The sequence below is a fragment of the Leptosomus discolor genome, chromosome 16 (genome assembly GCF_034619465.1).
Source record: "Leptosomus discolor isolate bLepDis1 chromosome 16, bLepDis1.hap2, whole genome shotgun sequence".
Classification (NCBI taxonomy): Eukaryota; Metazoa; Chordata; class Aves; order Leptosomiformes; family Leptosomidae; genus Leptosomus; species Leptosomus discolor.
The window spans coordinates 10,871,358-10,892,948 of record NC_141406.1 but is presented as its reverse complement, the minus strand read 5'-3'; the positions used below and the strand labels follow the sequence as shown (position 1 = coordinate 10,892,948).

At 38.7% G+C, this 21,591-nt stretch overlaps 1 protein-coding gene across 9 annotated transcripts in view; it reads right to left on the bottom strand.

Moving 5' to 3' along the window:
* RIMBP2 (RIMS binding protein 2) overlaps window positions 1-21,591 on the bottom strand; it is a 146,686-nt gene that overhangs the window by 22,373 nt on the left and 102,722 nt on the right. For 8 of the 9 annotated variants that reach the window (XM_086474078.1, XM_086474076.1, XM_086474079.1 and 5 more), the window contains 8 exons: window positions 16,446-16,597; window positions 12,891-12,967; window positions 11,832-11,941; window positions 10,605-11,414; window positions 6,439-6,590; window positions 5,589-6,056; window positions 3,302-3,451; window positions 1,463-1,621 (listed from right to left, as the gene is read on the bottom strand). In XM_086474078.1, coding sequence (XP_086330204.1) covers window positions 1,463-1,621; window positions 3,302-3,451; window positions 5,589-6,056; window positions 6,439-6,590; window positions 10,605-11,414; window positions 11,832-11,941; window positions 12,891-12,967; window positions 16,446-16,597 — 2,078 coding nt within the window. Of the gene's footprint in view, window positions 1-1,456; window positions 1,622-3,301; window positions 3,452-5,588; window positions 6,057-6,438; window positions 6,591-10,604; window positions 11,415-11,831; window positions 11,942-12,890; window positions 12,968-16,445; window positions 16,598-21,591 lie in introns of all 9 variants that reach the window. The other variant, XM_086474077.1, reaches the window with a different exon arrangement.

Genomic DNA, 21,591 nt, shown 5'->3' with positions numbered 1-21,591 from the left:
AGTGTTACTTTTTTGTTGTTGTTAATTAATGATGTTGCAAAGCGAGATTGGATCTACTGAAAGAAAGGGAAATTATCAAGCACTTTGAGATCAGAATCTGACCTGCATTGTTATATCAGGAAAATTATCAGCATGGTGGGCCATATTCTCCAAATGAGACTCAGACATCCATGAGTCCTTCCACAGGAAGTACTCATATACTGAATTCTACTTCTGCAGAATGAGTAGACCAACCGTACCCTTCACATACACTACCACATGAAAAGAAGTGTGCCTGCAGAGTTTAACAGGTCTAAAATGATATACAACAGCAGTTAAGGGTCTGGACCTTTCTTTTTAAATATGAATATTGGCAATAATAATTTAAAACCAAGCAGTAAATATACTTTCTGATGCATAAACAACAAGGACAGTCTAGGGATAATTCACTTTCTCCCACAGGAAAGGGACAGAAGCGGCATACAGAAGGATTTCAGTTTCAACCTTTATGTTAGCAGAATAATAGAAACACTGATTATTTTTCATTTGATAAAGTACCTGTCTCATTCCAGGTAGTATCAGAATAAAAGGGTTGAATTTATAGTACATGAAAACAGTTATAAGAATGATCAAAATTCTTGTATGCATGAGAAAATGGCATTGTTTCTTTAGTTAAACAACAGCATATTGGAAGAAAAATCAACCTGTGGGTTTCCCTATCGTTTAAGTTATTCAACCTTATTACAAAACACAATTTGGTGTAATTGCTAGACACATAAAAACAAACACAATTTACATGTACAAAAATACTATGGGAAATATATATTCTGTATTGGGTACCTTCAACGTCCTACATATGCTTTAATTGTTATACTAAAGCTGTCTTTCGTGATGAATATTCCTGTGCAGTGTTAAAGCAATATTTCTGACAAGTATCTGCTGTCTCTTGTGATTCCTTAATAATCAGAGCATGAGAATTTCTAATAATGCATTTATCAAACACAGCTGACCCAACTCCTTTTCTTACAAGCATGCTTTAAAGCCTGTGGAAGAGATAACACTGGAAACAGGGACAAATTACTTAGACATGAAAGACCTAAGTTGTTTTCTTCTAGAAGTATATATATTTATATAAATCTCCTTGCTCAGAAACAACTCATTGTCTGGGTAGCACATGTAGTATCTTGTTGTATAGACACGGGAAAGGTCCCCAGATACAGAACAGAAACTGCAACTTCAACAGTTACATACAGGAAAATAGTCCATTAGGTAAAAGATTAGCTATCAAATAATGCAAAAAAAAAAAAAAAAAAAAAATAAATGTATTAAAGTGGCCTTGATATCATAATGTTCACCCCAGTTCTAGGTCTATATGAGTGTGAGTTTTAATGATTTGCAACATCCATAATTGACTAAAAGAAAAGCTTCGAAGAAGAATCAAAATATGGAGGTACTGCTAAGGTTTCTTTGCAGTCACACTTACCTTCAGTGCGTTGTGTGAAGTCACACTGACTCGTCGCCTTCCTCCATCCTCCAGCTGCATTTCGGAGTACAGCTCTTCCTCATCTTCTTCCATAATATCAGACAAGTCAGAACCTCTACTGCTCTCTGTATGGTACTCTTCACCATGGCAATAGTGAGGCTGATTGACACGGTGAGAGAGAAAATTCTTTACGAACAGTAAAGCTGAAAATCCTTGTAATAAGACCAATGAGGACTAGAGCATTTCCTACGTTTGACTGCCACACTAATAACCACATATAAATTACATCATGCCTCTTGCTGCTCTGTTCCAGTGGAGACATCACATATAATTTTTTTTTTTTGCCTATTTATGCTCCCAATTCAAGAAATGAAATCTCAATCCCACAGGTGTTACAAAAAAGGATGTCTGCATTCATGGCACCAAATCTAGTTTTAGACTTGATTAAATTCACTTGATTTAAAGAGGTCCTTCATGCATCAATGGACTTGCTGACCAAACTGTGAAAGCCCCAGGATAATTCACATATCCACTGTTCTTCACAGGTGTTTGTTACATCACATTGTAATTTAAAAGTGATCAGCATTTAAGTCTTGCAGGATGTTACCAACATTGTGTAAAATAGCTAGCTGATGGAATTTGAAGCTTTCATTCTCCTAAATGTTGTAGGAATAGACTGGCTAAAACATTAATTGTCTTTTAAATTTAGTCCAAATTTTTCAAGTTCCTATAAGTTTTCAATTAGTTGGAAGATAAGGAGGAAAAAGTGTGTCTTACTGAACTGTTAATGTCAAATAGGAGTGCCCTCTGTTAAACTTTGCATCTAACAAATCATATCATAAACAAAACGCATTGTATTTCCAAGGACAAATTTTCAAATGGAGTCATCTGACTATCAGATTGCATTAGAATATTTTAAGAATCAAATATTCTAGAAGTACTAGGATGCTAGAAATTACTGCATTCCTTCCCCCAGCAATACCAATGAAGAAAAAAATTTCTGTGGTACTAGGTCAATTTCCATAGCTGATATCAATCAATCCAGAAGTGAGAAGAAAATGTCTACAACAAGCAATTTCTCCAAAGGGAAGATGGATTTGCCCTCCAAATACAAAAGGCAATTTCTCCTCTTTTCATTCTTTGTGCTGGAGCTAAAAAATTGTAGGGTTAAGCCTTTAGTAACAATTCTTGGTGCCAAGTCCATAAATGTTTTCAGATCCTTCAGATGCATTACATTAAGATCATCCTAGAGAAAAAGCCACTACAGTTTCACAGTGCTTTTGGTTTCTTTTTGAGGTTAAAAGATCAGACTATGTTCTAATGCTTAATTTTTCACATCTAAACTTTGTGGCTCTTATATTAAAGCATGCCAATTATATACAATGTTGGGTTTCTGCTAATCAGGATTACAGGTTATGGCTTTTGTGGAACACAAAATCTTTCCCCTTTTCCCTTTTTTTTCACAACACGTTTTCATATGCAGTAGTAACTTGTTGTACAGAAAAAGCCCAGAGCCCAAACATGACATTCCAGTCACATTTTCTATTTAAATTTGTTTCAGCTTCTTTTTTTTTTTTTTTTCCCAGTTTCCAGTACTTAAGACTGCTGCATGGGGTAATGATCTATAGACGGATGGTGCCAAGCATTCAGTTCCCATTAGACAGTGTCAGGCTCCAGTAACAGGACACTCCTCTCCCTCCCCACAATTGAGCTGCTTGTCTGTACAGTCTACCGATATGGCTACAATAATCAGATGGTGACCTGGAGAGCCTGCTGAGCTTCATTAAATGCTTGTTTCATGTTGGACACTTGACACGATAACAAGACCAGACTACTTACTTGCTTTCCAAGTTCTGACCCCTTCAGGAAATCATCAACAGAAGCCCCCCTTCTTTTGACACTAGGAGAATCATAACCATCTTCCTCATCATCTGAGTTAGCGTACTGGGCTGCATTACTCCTTTCGCTAAAAACACTCCTCCTCTCCATCTAGCAAAGCAACACAAAATGGAAAATCGTGAAGCAGGTTTGTCCATGCAACCAATGGAAGAAATGGCAAATATTAGACATAAGGACTCAAGAACACAACATTTAAATATACTCATGTTTTAAAACCATATTAGTTTCCCCTGACTGCAACCTTTTAGCCGTTTTCAAGAATTTTTTGCTTGCCGTATTACTCTCACTTGTAAAAAATTACATGCTTTTATGTGACCATCAACTCAGCTGCTAGCTTTCTTCCCTGTGTCACTTATGTAAAAATTCTCAGTGTGCTACAGTCAGAAGCTGCTAACGAAGACATTAATTTCCCCTTGGCAGAGGGTTATCGAATGACCTAGCCACTAGAGTATTTTTGACCTCAGCACAAAAGAAGCTATAGAATGAGACTTTGTGCTCTTCCTCTACTCTGAGGTAACTCTTACCCTCAACTACTGATTCCTGCTGCTTACTCTCATGACAATAACCATCAGCCACCTAACAGGCTGGATGAAGGGCAGGGAGAAGACATACAGCTCCTTCTGCAGCAGCCTGCCTCAAGGGAACATTTTCTACTACTGGGAACTAAACATGAATAATATCATCTGCAGAATTTGATTTAATTTAGAGTGAATCCATCTGTAAACTTCTGTCCAAATCCTGGAATTAAACATTTCAAGCATCACTAAAATTAATGTAATTAAACATGGTTCAGATCGTGTGTTAAGTCTGCAATTTTCAAAAAAAGAGCAAGTATTTCACTTCACTTTCCTTATGTGGTTGTTAAATCAGCTTTCACCTCAGAGTACCAAAGAAACTAATTGCCTTTTCTCCCTCTATGACATCTATTCCTATTTGCTTTATTTACAAAAAAAGGGAAGAAATATATACATGCATATGTATGTATTTAGCAGACCTTATTGGTCCAGAATTACTCAGCTTCCCAAAAGCTGTATCATCACCTACTGGCTCAATTCTGTCCCAAAACAGGGGCAGTCGATAAGGTGGGGCTGTTAAGACATGTGTGAACTGTCAAAATTAATGTAATTACTTTGGAGATATGATGGGAGACCAAAGACTGGACATAACAACTGATGACTGCCAGATGAAAGACCAAGAGAAAAAAAAAAGATACCAGAGCTTGAAACAAGTAACTGACTTGTGATGAGAAAGTAGCTGCCCAGGGCACTGCGAGTATTTAAATATTGTATGCTTGGGTAGGAAAACAAGAGCATGTTGTCAGGACGCATATGCATCAGCCATGCTGACCCAAGAGACTCAAATATGAGATTTAAATTAACTAGCAAACATCTGAGTCCCCACAGCAGCCATGGGTCATAATGGTCTCAAAACCAGGGAGTCTCCTTTGGGCAGTGATGCTTCTAGCAGCTACAAAAGGAGCTGTAATGAAAAGCTTTCACATGGCAGCTGTGTTGAAGCAGCTGTAAAACACCGGTGAAGGTGTACCACTGAGAAAGGGGGACTCTTGAAGGGCCAATATGTAAAACTGCCTGTGGATCCATGACAGCATACAAAACAGTGCTTTTACATCTGAACTGCTATTTGTTATTTTGAAAAAGAAGCTAGTTTTAGAACACAAACAAGTCTCTTATCTGACTGCTAGTTAGATTCCCTTGTAGAAATAAGACTCTGTCCTCATTCTGAAAACTATCAAAAATATTATCTCCCACAGTAAGTCTGCTCAGGAATTTTGTGTATCTGCCTATTTCCAGACCCATTTCTAAATGGCACTTTACTGTTTTGGTCTCTTTCAAAGTACTTCAGTACTTGGTTGAGTTTTCTCACGTAGACACAAGCCTCGCTTTTGACTCCTGCAGGATCCAAGCTCAAACTTTGATGATTACTATCTTTTTCCAAAAGGCTCTGCATTTTTGGAGGCAACACTTCTAGTGATATCGTGGGGTTTCTATGCTGATCAAAGGCTGATCAATGTTCTTTCTCATTACAAGCATATTTGTGGAAGATGGCACAGAGTTTTAGCACACTGCTTCTTCCCAAACTACAGATCTGCAGGATTTAGGAATGATTAGCTGCTCCTCAAAGCATATGATGAAAAAACTCTTTGATGGAAAGTGCCACAATGAATAAAGCCAGCCTAAAAAAGCCAGAAGAAAAAATTTGCCCTTACCCTATTGCTCTCTGCAACTCGTTGTGCAGCTTCTCTTGCCATGGCTTTTGCGACAGTATTTGGGACAGGTGTGCCTTGAGGTTGAGGGAGTATTCGGTTAGGCGATGGAGACCTCCTTCCCTGAAGCGGGCTGTGAAAGTTAGGAGCAGGTGGCTCAAGCATGTGTCCATGAACAGGGGATGCCGAACGAGTCTGCTCCCATGACTCATCCATTTTTAAATGTGGACCTAAATGTTCTTCTTTGGTTTCTGGGGCTCCGGCACTTGCTAATGGCTTAGATTTGGGAGCAGTTCTGGGGTGAGGGGTTGGAGGCACCAGTAGGTCAGATGGAATGGCAGCAACAGTAGAGTCCACTGACTCCCCTTGTGCAGAGAGTGTTCGAACAGTAACTTCCTTTGCTTCCAAACTCCTTAGTCTCATTAGCTCCACCAATGTGTTCTCTGCTGTTGGAAAGATCACCTCCGCCACCTGAGTACACAAACAAGCAACTTAGTAGCATGAAGACATTTGTCTCCCTTCCCTCTACCCCACTAAAGTACAACCTTCAAAGTCTTAACATGGAGTGATTTATTGCCAACGGAGCTGGCTGCAAGAGCCCACACCAGGGCTCTGCACCAATTAGCACCAGTTGTCTTTATTCCTTCCAGTCCACTTGTTTGGACACAAGCTTAAGTGCTTGTAGAAAGGAAGCTAATAGCAAGTTATGCACAAACAAAAGAGCAGGTTCCTCTGAAAGCTGAGAAAACCCTGCACACATTCAAGTGCCATCACATGTCTATTGTTGCCTTCACCTGTCCGTTGAAATTCACCTAACGTAGATGATCACTGTAACACTGGAAGGAGAACTCACCCGTTGACCTTTCGCATAAACACCATAGCCTGTGACATTGGCGCCATGGGAGGTCCCTGTTGCTGTCAGAGTTGGTGGTTTCCAGGACACCTGTATGGTTGCTGGAGTGGATCCAGCCCGTACAGTAACGTCTTGAGGTGGAGCTGGAGGACCTAAGAAAGACAAGACTGGTTACTGTTGAGCCTTAGATCAGAAGTACGTATGTCAACTGATACACCTGCAAGTTGGAAACTACGGATCTCAAAGCACTTTTTGTTGTTGTTGTTGTTTTTAAGAAGACATAATATCCTTATTGCAGTTATTATGTAAAAACAGAAGCATAGTCTCAGCCGGTCATGGAGCCAGGAATTGACCTGCAGCTTACAGCCATTAACTAACCTATATTTCTTTGCAAGATGGTCTGTACTTGCAGCTTGCTCTAGACCTATTTTTATCCCTCCAGACTGCATAACTGTTACTCTGAATGCAGAAGATGTTAACAGAAACATGCAGGGAGAAGGCAGCCCAGGAGCGGCACTGTTAGGGGAAAACTGCAGCAGGTGACAGCAAGTAACTTTTTGGTATCCATCTCTGCACTGAATGCACACTACATACTCAGAAATCACTTTCAAACTCTGTCTCTCTGGACCATCAGTGGCTCCAAGTCATGATTTATGGGCCAGAAACACATTGACACCAAGACGTAATGTGGATTGCAAGCCGAAATTTTAACCATTTCAACCAGCAGCACACTGGTTTAAAGGAAAACTGGACTAAAAGTCTTTTTGCTGCACTGAAGAAAAAAATATGCCTACTAAGCTTTCAAGGCGTTTACAGTATGTTAGTGTAATCGTACACCAAATACATCCTTAATTAAAAGACATTATTACCCTACTATAAATAGCTCTACTTCAGACAGAAAGTCAACGTAAAAATATCATAGAGATTATTAGTTTATGAATCTTTCAAGCATCCCATTGAGCTAATTTAACAGTCAAACACTGAGAAGTGTTTCATGCTAAAAGATTTCAGAAGCAGGGTTCAGCTGTAGCCATCTCTGCGTAACAAAAAAGCTACAAATATTTTGTGTGCATTCATTGCTACCAAACAGATCATCATAAGACTGGAAATATCATACAGCCTCAGCCTACAGATAGGCTGGCAAACGGTTAGTGAGTTTCAGTACTTCGCTGTCAATGAACTTCATTCTCTAGTGGCCACGGAAACAAAATTACGGTTGTGTTCAGGACACTACAGGCACAACAAGAACTTTTTTCCTATACCACCCCTTGCATCTGCAATGTATTTTTAACTTGCAAGGCCAAAGTATGCAAACTGACCCAATACTATTCTTGGCCAATACATAGATTTTGATTTAGAATTTAATTTCAGCTTCCCTGACCATCCTATATTATTGACAGCCAGCACTCCCAATCCACCGAAGCTCCTCAGCTTATAAGAATGTGTCTGATCCAGTCCAGTATCTTGTCAATGACAATGACATTAATCTGCTCCTGCAGGAGAAGTCACCTTCCTTCCATTCTCCCAAAACCAAACAATCCTCAGGGAATCTATCTCGACCTTCACAGCCTGTAGCAGAGGTAGTTTTAATAAACTGTAATGCCCAAGGCTTAGTATGGTTTCTATTTTCCCCCATTATTAAATGGGAAACTACTCTTGATGACTTTTGATGATCTTGGTCACCATCATAAACGTTTGTTTCAGAATTCTGCTACAGTTTGGCCTTCATGAGTTTATTATCTTCATGAATTTATTAGCTCAAAACCCGTAACAGTCCCATTGGTCCTGATCCTATCAATACTTATGCCTATTTTTAGATCTGAGCACCCAAAAGAGAACTACTGTTTTAACTTAAGCAATTTGAATGCTTTGATGAATCAAGAAGAGGAGTTCAATTGCTCAGCAGCTAAAGAGCTGTCACCCAGCTTTGGTCCGATAGGAAGCAATGTGTTTTCAAGTATATATCATGCCAAACTTGATATAGCTATGCAAAGAGAAAAATGAAAAGGTGACCTCTAATTGTCCTGTACTTTTCATGCAACTGCTCTCTCTAGCTTCCAAATGTGAGCAGTTACCTCAAGTTCATTTTTGCTTTATGTATTCCTAAAACCCCCCTGAGACTGATACAGTGTGAAAATGTTTAAACATTCACTGATCCCCACTCCCTTTTTGGTATAAGTGGCTGTTGGTATCCTTTCCTATAAGGGTATCACTGAGCCCATTAGTAAAGAGCAGAGCTTCTCAGCTTCAAACAAAGCAAGCACATGCATTCATTTGTAAACATTTCTGAAGCCCTTAGAAAAACGTCAGTGCAAACCTTAGCAGCTGCCTGTAGCCAGTTATGCTGCAGTTCATGCTGCACTGTTTGCTAAACCTGATGTGCACCACAGCTAAAGGTTTGTGTGACATCACTCACCCCCATGCATCTTCTAGAGAAGCACAACAACAAAAGATTCCCTTCGCACAGAATATCTGTATTGCTTTCTCAGCATACTCTAAGATAATATTTGAAACATGTCCCTTGCAATGTAGATTAACTGAAGGTATTTAAGGGGGAAAAATAATCCAGAGTCTGAGAGAAAAAAAGTGTTTGTCATATAAAAGTTGCTTTCTCTACTTTTTTTCTTTTAATTTCTTTTAAATGTATTTTGGAAGAAGAGACATGTAATTACTCAAAGCCAGTAGTATTTGCAAGACAAAAACGTGACACACTATGATGGTAACTGCCATTGCTGATTCTGATTTCATGAGCATCCTTTTCCCTCTTTTTCAGTGACTTTTGAAAGATAAGCAGTAGCCTTTAATCAATTCAACTGTTGCTATTTCATTATGCTATATAACAGTGAATAGTTGACATGCTTTTGTAAAATGTTCCCTGTGAAATGAAGTGGTGGGGAAGATTCTGGGATCCCTGGATCTAAAAGCAGAGGCTTCGCTGCGTTTTAGCTCCACAACAGAGCTCATTTATTGCTTTAGCATACTTCAGCAACTAGAGGGAGATACAGCACGTTAAATGTTTGGCCTGTAGAAACCTCACTCGAAAGGCTTTTCCCAAATAACAAAGTCAACACACTTAATAAGTTCAAGTCACCACCTAGGCAGTATCTCCCAACTCTAACAGAACATAAACGAAGTTTAAAATGCACACCCCACCCCACCCTCCCCCCCCGCCCCAGCAGATTCTGTAACAGCACTACCGCTTAGCTCACCAAAATTATTTACGACAAAAAAGTAAATGCCTGAACTGAGGACATTCCATTTCACTGAAATTTCCCTGGCCAGGAGTCACTTGCACTGGGCTGTCCCTGCTTCAGAGGCATCGTGAAAGTCTGAATATATAAGGAGGCTTCTACTTGTCCTTGATTAGATGACGTTGGTTAGATGGATCTATAAGGAGAGATGCTCAAATTTTTCAGGTACTGCTGTATGCCTCCAAAATGATGAGATCATCCTTTAAATGCACCACATTATTTCTGCTCTGCTTTTAAACATTACTTCACTGCTCTTAAACACTGGGAAACGACTGGTTACACTTACCAACATTTCTAATGGAAAAAGCAAGGTGGGAAAAAACCTCGGACTTTCCAAAACACAACCTATTTGTTATCTTTACAAATCCAAATTATACAATGTGATTACAAACTCAAAACCAAAATGCATTTACAACCCCTAAATGACTGTGTGGTCTTCTAAGATGACTGTGTTGTTTGTCATTACAGAAAAGGGCTGGATCATCCATGTAAAAAGTGCTTTAAGACTCACAAATAACATACAAATAACATGTCAGAAGTAATAACTGTGGTTTTTTTCCCATTGTTGTTCACACTGGTGAAAACAAATAGCTACCAGAAATACTATAACCGGACAAATTAAATACAATTGGAGATTAATCTGATAAAACACTTAGCATGTGATATATGATGATGATAAGCATCACTTTCCCTAGTTTATCTCCCAAAAATGCTACAGTTCTTACCCAGGAACAAAGAAGAGAATATGACAGGACACAAATTAATTTGAGATACCACCAAGCAATCTAATAATCCCCAGTCTTCTCATGAAAGTGACAGGGATCACAGCACAAAGTTAAAGGTTAGATTAATTTATCTAGTATTTTCAGAGAAACTTAACTGGAAAGTTTTGGGGTAGGGAGAAAAATATCAAACCTGCTGGCAACGTTGAAAATTCCACAAAGGCTTCCTTTTTTTCTCGTTGTTCCAGCGGAAGCTGCCAGGGCATCTGATGGGGCTTTGCCATGACCTTCACCTTGTAGGCCATATTGGGCTTCAAATTAAAAAAATGGTACTTGTAGCTAGCAGCCTTGACAATGTCAAATTCTTCTTCATTAAGAAAGATCACATGACTGTAATTACTATTTGTAGGGAGCCAGGACAACTCCGCAGAAATCTGGGTTATATTGTCTACTTTAAGATTAGAGGGGGCTACTATGACATCCTTCCCAACTAACAAAGTGCACTGCAGTTCATCTGAGTTACCCTTGTTTGTAATGCTCTGAATTGATATTCGGTATGTACAAGTAGAAATATTAAGCTTTTCTATAAGAGCTTTCGTTCTGCTTCCCAAGGCTATGTTCATCCGTACTTCTTTGTCAACCAGAACATTATAGCTGCTAATGGTTCCCCATCCGGGTGGCACTACCGGCGGCTCCCAGCCCACAATGACACTTTTGGCTAGTTGTTTAATAAGGGTGATTTTTCTAGGATAAGGCACAATGTCTTCTCCAATTTCATCAATGTTCACATCCAGAGTCCCTGCGCCATTGCTGATTACACTAGAGTCTATGTGACTTGGTGGACTTATCTCCAAGAGATCTCCTTCCAAAGTAGGACCCGAATGGTTAATAAGATTCTGATCTTGTTCACTGCTCAATGTGCTTGATAACCGGGTCTCATTGTCTTGAACAAAATCCACAAAATTTGAAGGGACTAGTCCTCTTTGTCCATCTAGAAGTTCCCCTGGTGAGAGAGAACAATGCCATTAAAATCCTTGAAGGAGCGTACCTCTTGCATGTCAATGCCTTGCAAGTGGGTAAGATACGGAAGATCTAAGTGAAAACTGTGCATAAACAACACTCAGATTTTAAGAATGTAAAGGCTCAGTGAGGCAACACCAGAACTGCCAGTAAGCTTTCTTGTCAACTTAAATCTTGCCGGTAGGAAAAGCTGACAATACAAAATATCTTATAATTAGCTTTGCCTGCAAGGAGGGCTTTGCTGGTGCAGAAACTCTGTTAATTAACACAATGATTAGAGGGGTAATTTTAGTAACCGATTTGGTAGTAGATGAAGGAAAGAAATGGGAGTGTGTTTGACAGATGAACTGACTGGAATCTGCATGAATTAGCGTGAATTCACAGATTAAAAAAAAAATACCTTCATAAAAGCCATCTTCATCCATATCTCCATACACATAAAGGTACTTTCCTGCCGTAAGGGGGAGCTCTGCTTCTGGATTTTCATTTGGTCCATCAAAAGGGTTGTAACTGCAATGGAGCGCGGATGGAAAACACACGTGGTCACTTACGACCCTCACACAACTGAATACTAATCAGAAAAGGGTGTACAGTTCTCAGGCTGCACGGGAAGGTAATTCCTCAATTCAACCTTTTTGCTTCCCTTCTGAAACAAATATTTGAGTGGAGTCTAAGTCAGTTTGTTGTGAACTGTAACTTTATCACCAACAGGCTGTCATGAAACGCAGCCTATTTGCTTAAGCCCTACACACTTAAACCCACATCCTTTCCTGCAGAATTTACTTACACATTTCTCGCTTAGTTCTCTTTGCATACACTGGCCAAAATCTTTGGTTTTTAAAGTGTATTAAAGTAATCTGTTGTGGAGGTCTTTTCCAGTCTCCTTATTCTGTTTGTTTTATATGGCAGTCTTTTACATACGTTTTTTAACTTCAACAGAGACAAGTTAAATAAAGACCAAAGGAGTGAGTTACAGCTAAAACGAGTTACTCATCGACAAAATGTTCTTCTAAAAGTATTTAAATCCATACCTATCCTGAAAGAAATTGTTAGTCATAGAAATTTTTATTGTGATAGTACTTCATATCTGAAATTTTAATGTGCAAAGTGAAGATGTGAGGAACTTTAAAATCTTTCTTACATTGATGAAAAAACAATTTATAAGAACAGGTTGAGATACCGTCTATAAAGTAGGAGGTACGCATTCTTATCTCATTTAGACATTGAAGGCTAGAAATACAGCAGTAGGTAAAAGAGCCGTGCCATGTTATACTTTCTCTGACAGTTAAAGCACATGGAAATGGCACTATTTTGCAGCCAGTGCAAACAGGAAAGGAGTCTGCTATCCGTAACATTGGTCCCAGGTAATAATTCAGTGCATGAATAAAACTGAAGCAAAACCAAATGCTGAATATTACAAATATGTATTATACATGTAACGAGCCGGGGTTTTTTTTACCTATAACGGGCAATGCAAAGATGGACTTTCCCAGAATATCTCTGCTTTGAGGTATTGGAATTCTGATCATTATCCATCTGTAGAGAAAGAGAAAAAAAAAAAAAAAAAAAAAAGACAATGTAATTTCAAAAAGATGCATACACTGTTTTCTGACAGGCAATATAAATCAGACAGTGAACATTCATCATTTAAAAAAAAAGTATTACATCCCAACATGGAACAGAGCTGGTTAATTTTACTTAGAAGGGCTTAGGTTAAAAAGGAACTGCAATTCAGATTCTAACAGGGCAAAGAAATTGAGCTAATTCCTTGACACCTTGCTAGAGATTCAGATCACCTGTCTGAGGCTGGATGTCGGTTTTCCTCAAAAGTTTGCAAAATTGCCAAAGCACCAGTAGATTGGTCAGTGGAGATGGCTGAAGCAGATGTGATACTGGCCACACCGCTCCCTTTCATGCAGCTGACTAAAGAAATAGGCACGATTGAACCATACCAGTCTCACTGACCACCTCGCCCTCCTGACTAAGTTTTTACTAAAGTCTTCATTGAAGTGTAGTGAACTCGGTTACTCCAAGACGACCTGTTCTAAGTGATATGCCTAGTCTTTCTGGGCATAGTACAGCTGTATGATCACACAGTCAATACCTTAATATTTTAATCAGAAAACAATAGTAGAAACATGATACCAGTGACTAAGTACTTAAGGCAGATGCTGAGTTTAGAGCTGGTGCACATGTCAACTTCCAAACACTTGGAAGCAATGAGTGTCCCATAAAATGTACCCCCTTGCCAGTCCAATCCACAGCAACAGCATCCGTTGAATTCCACCCTTTCCACTAACTGAAAGAAATATATTTCCTCTGAATTTACCATCATATTTAAGTCAATTCTGCAGAGCTACACATTTATTCCATTACACATCTGGCCTACAAAACCTGGAGATTAAATTGTGGTGCTGAATCAACACAGACTCCATCTATTTTAGCTCTGTGCTAGCTATCTCACTGGTAAAATATCAATTCTTTCTGTTATGCTTTGAGCCTGGGAAAGTTTTTAAAGTGAGAAATCCACTTCTTTCCTCCACTTATTTTACGATATGCTCTGAACCCTTTTAGGAAAAATGAATAACTTTTCACCTGAGCTTGAACGAACTTTAATTAAGGTAGAAATACTAGGTTTAACAGTAGGATCAAACAAGATAAGTTGTCCAAAAATTGACTGAAATTTTACTATCTGGACAGTGTGAATATTTAACTGCAACTTTCAAGCCTAAACTGGTCCCTGCTTGGTTCTCAGTACGGAACAAAAGTGTACCAGAAAAATACTGAGTCAACTTACTTTTCTTCTGACTTAACCCTAAGAGGTGGGTTAGCACAACACACACTGTTCTGTCAACACTCCACTTCCAGTGAGGAGGACAGTAACAGTCAGCTAACAGGTATTCTACCCTGTGTAGCATTTGGGGATGCAGGCAAATTTTCAAGAGTTATCATCCTGACACCTTTTTATGGGCGTGTCACAAAGCTCGTAACTAACCCAATAATGATTATTCTAGAAGACTTTCTTACTAGTAACAATGAGGGAAGTTAAAGATATATTTTGCAGAGTATACTTTTTTTTTAATTTCAGACTATACAGCATTATGTCCCACTTCTATCTGTTATTCATACACTCTCCTCCTGGGTCTGGATACCTCTAAAAAAGAATGGAGCCTAATTTCTGTGAGCTTGCAAAATGTAAGTATGTATCACATAATTACACTCTAGAAGGCACACAACGAACAATTCTGCAAAAGAGCGCTTGACATTCTCAGTGAGAGATAACTCAAAAATAATAGAAAAAGGGAATTAAATTTGACGTGTGCTTCTTCTGTTTCTTGCTGTTAGTTCTGCTTCCCTAAGTCTTGTTGCTAAGCTGCTTTTTCTGGATTTATTACTTCAGGTCACTTTTTCTGCGGCTCCCCACTGCTCTGCTCTCCAGAGACCCCCCCTGCAGTGCTGCGTCCAGCTCTGGGTCCCCCAGCACAAGAAGGACATGGATCTGCTTGAGTGGGTCCAGAGAAGGGTCATGAAGATGCTCAGGGGGCTGGAGCACCTGCCCTGTGAGGACAGGCTGAGAGAGTTGGGGTTGTTCAGCCTGGAGAAGAGAAGGCTCTGGGGAGACCTTAGAGTGACCTTCCAGTGCTTAAAGGGGGCTACAGGAATGATGGGGAGGGACTCTTGATCAGGGAGGGTGATAGGATGAGGGGTAAGGGTTTCAAACTGAACGAGGGGAGATTCTGATTGTATATTAGGAAGAAATTCTTCCCTGTGAGGGCGGTGAGACACTGGCACAGGTTGCCCAGAGAGGTTGTGGCTGCCCCCTCCCTGGCAGTGTTCAAGGCCAGGTTGGATGGGGCTTGGAGCAACCCGGTGTAGTGGAAAGTGTCCGTGCCCATGGCAGGGGGGTTGGAACTGGATAGTCTTGCAGGTCCCTTCCTACCCAAACCATTCTATGAGTCTGATTTTGATTCTATCAACTTTCACAAGTTCAGTAGCAATTAATATAAAATAGATAGAAAATATGCACAGTTTCAATTTATTTATTTCTCTAAACATTAAGAATGGGATAAAGGACAGCTAGGTGAGGGGTAAAATCTGGAGATCATTTCCTTGTGACTGTTTCCCCATATAAAACAGGCTTTCAGTATTTAATAGAAAACAATACCCTTCTATAAAGTTTTCAAAATGTGTCCTATACCTCCTCATATTTAACATTTGTCCTAAATATCAACAGTCAATTTTCTGTGGTAACTTTTTAAAGTTCTTCTGAGCTTCCCATGGGCTTTCAACTAGAATTCTGCTGAAAACCAAGAAACCTTTGTAAGAAAGGAAGAACAAAACCTTTCATAAATACAATTAAATACAACCTGTAAGGTTGAATAGTGGAAGAGTTTAGTGGGAACCTGCAACTTTCACTTCCAGGTTACAGGCTCAATGTCAGTTTAGGAGAGTGTGCTGGAAACGGCTGTTAGCGGGCGGTATCAGCCTAGCTGTAGTGGGGAGATTCACGTGTTGTGAAAACCAGGCAAAGAACAAGTCCTGCAGAATGAGCTACTTCTCTGTCAGAGCATACCTGTCTGGACAGGGCACTGCATGGAATTCCTTTTCCATTTGCCCAGGCTGTATCAAGGTCACACCATTTGGTGGATATAATAAAATAATAATAAATCTGCACAACATAGACAATACACCAAAACAGACACAGGCAGAAATACTGACTTACACCTTTTATGTACAGAAGCAGTACAGCACTGAATGCATCATTGAAGGCTGAGATTTTCACAGAAGCTTGAGGTTCTTACACACCCATTTCTTATTTTATGTATCTAGGATATCAGCTGAGACTTCTTTGAAAATATCAGTGAGATTCCCACTGGTTATGTTCCCAGAAAATGAGAATATTTATGTCTCGATTTTTTAAAAGCAGGTGGATCAACCTGAATCAGTCCCCTGGAGAAGAGAAATCTTGGCCCCATAATGTACATTTTCAGTAATAAATTTTAAAGGGACTCACGTCTGAATCAAATCTGCATCTTGGGGTACCAGACCTTGACTTGGACAGGAATGTAGGTTTGACAGATAATTGTTCTGGTTTGTCTCCAGATATTTGAAGGGGTCGTATAAACTCTGAAATCACACAACGACTTCCTGAAGGACTTTCATGACCTGTCAGCGAACAAAACAGGTATGAGACTATGTAATTATTCCCAAGCAGAAACACTGTCGAATAATAAGCAGCAGTGAGTTATTTTCTCCTCCTGTTAGAAATCATTCTAGAAAAAGACTAAGATAGGTAGACCACAGAGCATAAAAATAGCTAAGCCTACTACTTGTCAAGCTTTTGGTAAATTATATAAGTCAACAATATATAATAGAACATAATGTAGAAAGTGAAGGTATTTTAATTAAAAAAAAAAAAAAATCAAAGTTAAAGATTCCCCTAATGAAAAAAAGTCCCCCTTTGTTCTGAGCACCTTGATAGCTGTAGTGAAGTTATCTGACGTGCTGTTTTACATGTCCAGCACTAAAACACTGCTGTTGGAATCCTTCTATTTCTTTCAGGGACTGTGTCATATAATGGAAAGTAGAATCAAATTGTGCGTTAATCTTCTAAGAAAGCAACAAAAATGCTAATAGTTTACTTAGCAAGATATTAATTTTGAAATGAAGTGAAGGGTTCGGGTTTTTGCAGGGCAGTTAAGTTCCATGAGCACCTGCTTCATATTTTGTAAGAGCTCCTTGTTGATACCAGTATTAAAAGACATAATTTGATCACAGTGTCGTCTTTCCAGTTTCTAAAAACGGAATGCATAAGCTAGGAAAAGGAAACAATCTTCAGAAATGCTTTTTGAATATTTTTATTGTGCTTTTTTAGAGCACCTAAAATCAAAAAGGAAGAGACAGTGTATACCACACATTTAAAGGATCTAAGAACTCAGCCTTACAAGAGACTGAAAGTTCTTATCTTCTGTCGATTCAAGTGAAAACCAGGCCTAATGGTGAGGGGGGACAAGTAAAAAGAACAACTTCATCAAGGTTGCAAGAGAGACTAATAAAGTGGAATATATAATACTTTTACATTTTTTCCCTTTTACTGTTAGTTTAGTCCCCAAAGCACTTGAAAGCAAGCAGGAAATTGTAAACTGAGCCTAATTATTCTTGCAGCATCAGCAGAAGTTATAGCAAAGCACAGAGTCTGGGGCATTGCTGACACAACCAGATATGCAGAGTGCCTTCTGCTTTCCCTCTCATCAACATAACAAACCTATGCTCTAATTTTTCAGATCCTGGATGTGTGTAGGTTCAGCATTTCCTCTCCAGTTCTGCCAGAAGTCTGGACAGCGATATTTTGCTACTGAATTGCAAGCTTCCCAGACACACGTCACCACTGATAGTTAATCAGTGGAACCTCTTTATTCATATTGCAGAGGAGAATTAGCTCCAAAACATGTCATCAGAGGGTTTTTCTGGTGTGCTCCTTAGTCCAATATGATTAATTTTCTCTGCATCACTGTGATTTACAGCAGGAGAGCTTAAGCACATTGACAGCAGGGAAATATGCAAGTCATCGTACAAAAGATTAATTACAACCAGCCCTGCTTACAGCAATCCCCAGGCTGGAAAAGGGCACATTTTTTATTCTTGGAACCTTTCTCACATATATAACAGAAAAGTCATTCCCGTTCAGAAACCTTTAGCCAATTTAGCTCCTTCTGTTTGCTGTTAATGTGCTTCCCTATCAGCCTGTCAGCGCCAAGCATATAAATAATTGGTCCAACTGTGATTATTCATTCAAAGAAAACTGCTGTTTGGTCTCATATCTCCTGGATTTTTCAGGCTTTGTTATTAAATTAGTTGCACTACATACAAAACACAGAGAGAGATTCTTGGACAATATAAACCTTGCTTTGGAATACATATAGGATGACACCCAAGATAGGAACACACATTATAAAAAACTACAGGAATATGAAGATGCTGGAAGATATTCAACTGTCTTATCTTTTCTACTTGTAAAACAGCGTACATAAAATTTATGTTGAGTCCTTAATACATAGGAGAGAAAACTGTGTAGTAGTTGCAATTACATCATGTGACTGGACACATCTATGACTCCAGATGATGCTGATAACTAGATACAGCCTACTCAGATACCTCACTTCCCATCAGAGTAAGTCTATACCAATATCCATAAACATATGTGGAAATAGAGCTTCTGTCCCAAATCTAGCTGTGCAAAATGGATCTGTCTTCCTAAATGGACTTATTGCTTCCTTGAGTGTCCTCTGTTAATTTTGCTACTTGTGCAATGTAACATCACCGTGCTCAATAAAATCTGCACTGGGTGCCATCAACTCCTGTCTTTTTACGAAAAAGTTTGTGAAATAACAGAGGCTGATCCTCTAAGGCTCTTTCCCATGCTGTGGGAGTGCTTTTATCTGGGACCACAATGTGATCTATTTCTTAAAGCAGCTTAAATATTACTGCTTTTTCAAGGTATTCTAATATCTGCAATAAATTGTAAAGAATAGATTTTGAGCGAGCCGTGTCATACAACATTAGCAGTTAGTTCCTGTGTATTCTAGACAGAAGACTTTTTTAAAAGGTCATGAGATGCTTAAATAATGTGTGTAAATTCACACTGATCCCATGTGTGTATAGCCACAGTTTGCAAGCATCACCAAGCAATGCCTTTGCAAAAAACAAAATTGAGATTCACTCTGCATGAAGCACATTCCTTATGAAACCTCCTGAATCTCTGTAATCTCCTGATCATTTAGATACAGGATGTCTATTTTTGTGGATTGTGAATACATGAGTACAGACAAAAATGGCTGCATTTGAAAACTGGCCTAACTTTACATCTCAATTAGGAAACAATTTCAAACTAGGTTCTCTTATTCATGCAAGGCAATTTCACTGATGTGCCTGGGCTTGAACAACAGAATGTGGAGGAATCAGACCTATGAAGACTGTTTTAAAATGTGTTAACTCACTGGAAACTAAGAAAAAAAAAATACTCCTTTTATATTTGCACTCTGGAAAAAAATGAGAGTTACAAATGAAAAATACAAGAGGTCAGTTCATAAGGACATGCAGCAGCCTCTAGAAATGTCTCTTTTCCTCTAAATACTGGAGAAGAACCTTATAAAGCCACAGGGTTTTTGACCATAATGTCTCCTAAAATACATACATGCTTAGAATGTCCTTTCTTTTCCCTTGTCTGGCAAATATCTGTTAAGGAAATCTGAAGAACACCTTTTCAAGCAAACACGCAAGGAAGAGCACCAGACTTAATTTAAATGTCTCAGCAGAATTAAAGCTGGCCATACTTGTAGTAAAATTAGACTCTCCATTTTATTTATTGGAACTGCTGATTCACTATGAACTACTTAAATTATCTAGAAAGGCCATTTAAATGAGCTTTTTATCTGATGAATAATAAATCTTAAGGTTTCCATATCTGATTGTGACATTATTATATGTTTAGAGTGAACTTCTTATGTTCTAATCTATTCTGGCTAGGTTTATTTCATTTCCTGATACATTCAAACATCACCAATTAAGGCAAAGCAGCTGGTCATAAACTGATCTCATTTCCGTCATTTGCTTTGCTTTGAAAGCTTTCCTTGTGTTCCTTCTTGTGTTCTTTCTTCCTCACACATAATAAAAATAATTACACTTCTGGTTTGAAGAACTTGCTGCAGCATTATCATCGTTATTGTGAAATGGTTGATTTAAATAATTAGAAACCCTGCCCACTTGCTCAAACATTACTTTGTTGTTATCAATGCATTCATACTGAGAATGAATATTGTCCAAGGATTTCAGATGTTTATGTACTAGTGTTGCAGGCCCTGAATTCTAAGTCACAGAAAGATCAATAAGTTATGAGAAAATGTTTACAGAGCAAGGCCTTTAAATGACTTCAGTACAGACCTCACTGAGTTTTCTGTGGTTTTAGTCCAGGATTTCTTGGAAGATTTCTGTTTGTTATGTTTTGAAGGGTTTTTTTTTTAAAAAAAAAAAAAGCTGTTTCCATTAGTATTTCAAGAATAAATGTAAGTTAGTTTGGAGAGTTTGACTGAGGACCTAAACAAGTTCAGTTGATTTTTATTTGAGGATTGAGGCCTATTTAGATAATTTCCAGAGATACAGACTGGACCCTCACTAGCTGCCTGAAGGACATTTCAATACCTAATTACCTTTCCTGTAAAATTAATTGGTGCTTTGAAAATCCTGTCCTTAGAGACATGAGGAGCTAATCCTGTTGATATTAAGAGAATTTCTACTAAATTCTTATGGCTATCAGGTAACGTCTTCTGAATTCTCCATTTAGTGCACTTTAAAATCCACTTAGGTAGACTTGCAGCTCCAGAACAGCCTATAAACTAATATGTACCACAGTGGGCAAGACTGCAAGCAGCTCAAATTCTGTGTTCAAAAACCGAAGGCATACAGAGTACAAAGTTACTGAAGTGAAATGAAAGAAGGATGTCACCTTGGTTCCTTTTGACTTGGTTTCACATTGAGTTTAGCACCCTTCACTGAAAATAACTGCTCATCTGTAATGATAGGGAAATGGTTTGTGATTTCTAGGCCCTATGCCTCAGAATTTTTCCACAAGCTTAGGAAGATGAAATAGAAAAAGTCAAGACTATTTAATTTTTCCAGTTTAATTCCTTACTTGTTTTAAAACAACTTTGGGGGAATTTGTAAGCAATGGAATTACCTGACAAACCTACAGAACATGTAGTTAAAGTCATTCTAGCAGGGGTGATATTGAGCTGGTGAGCACATTTCTCAGCCTTGATAACAATAGTTATAATATTATACACAATCTAACACGCAATTTTCATGCAAGCTACTTTCAAGTGTCCTTGGGTAACCTCTTGCCTTGATCTTTGCAATTTTCTTACAAATAACGAATAGTTAACAAAGTTGTGTACTTGAGAGGGGCAGTTGCCTCTGGCAACAGGAGATGACCTGGTGAAAGTTCAACACAGATCTTGGAAAAACACTTAGTCTGTTGAAGACACTAGGCACTGTAAGTGTGAGAACACAAATACAGACATAATTTTGGTTGTTTTTTTGTGTTTTTTTTTTTTACTTTACATTCTCCATTTCTTTTAAAACTCAAATCAACAATGTTTTTGTCA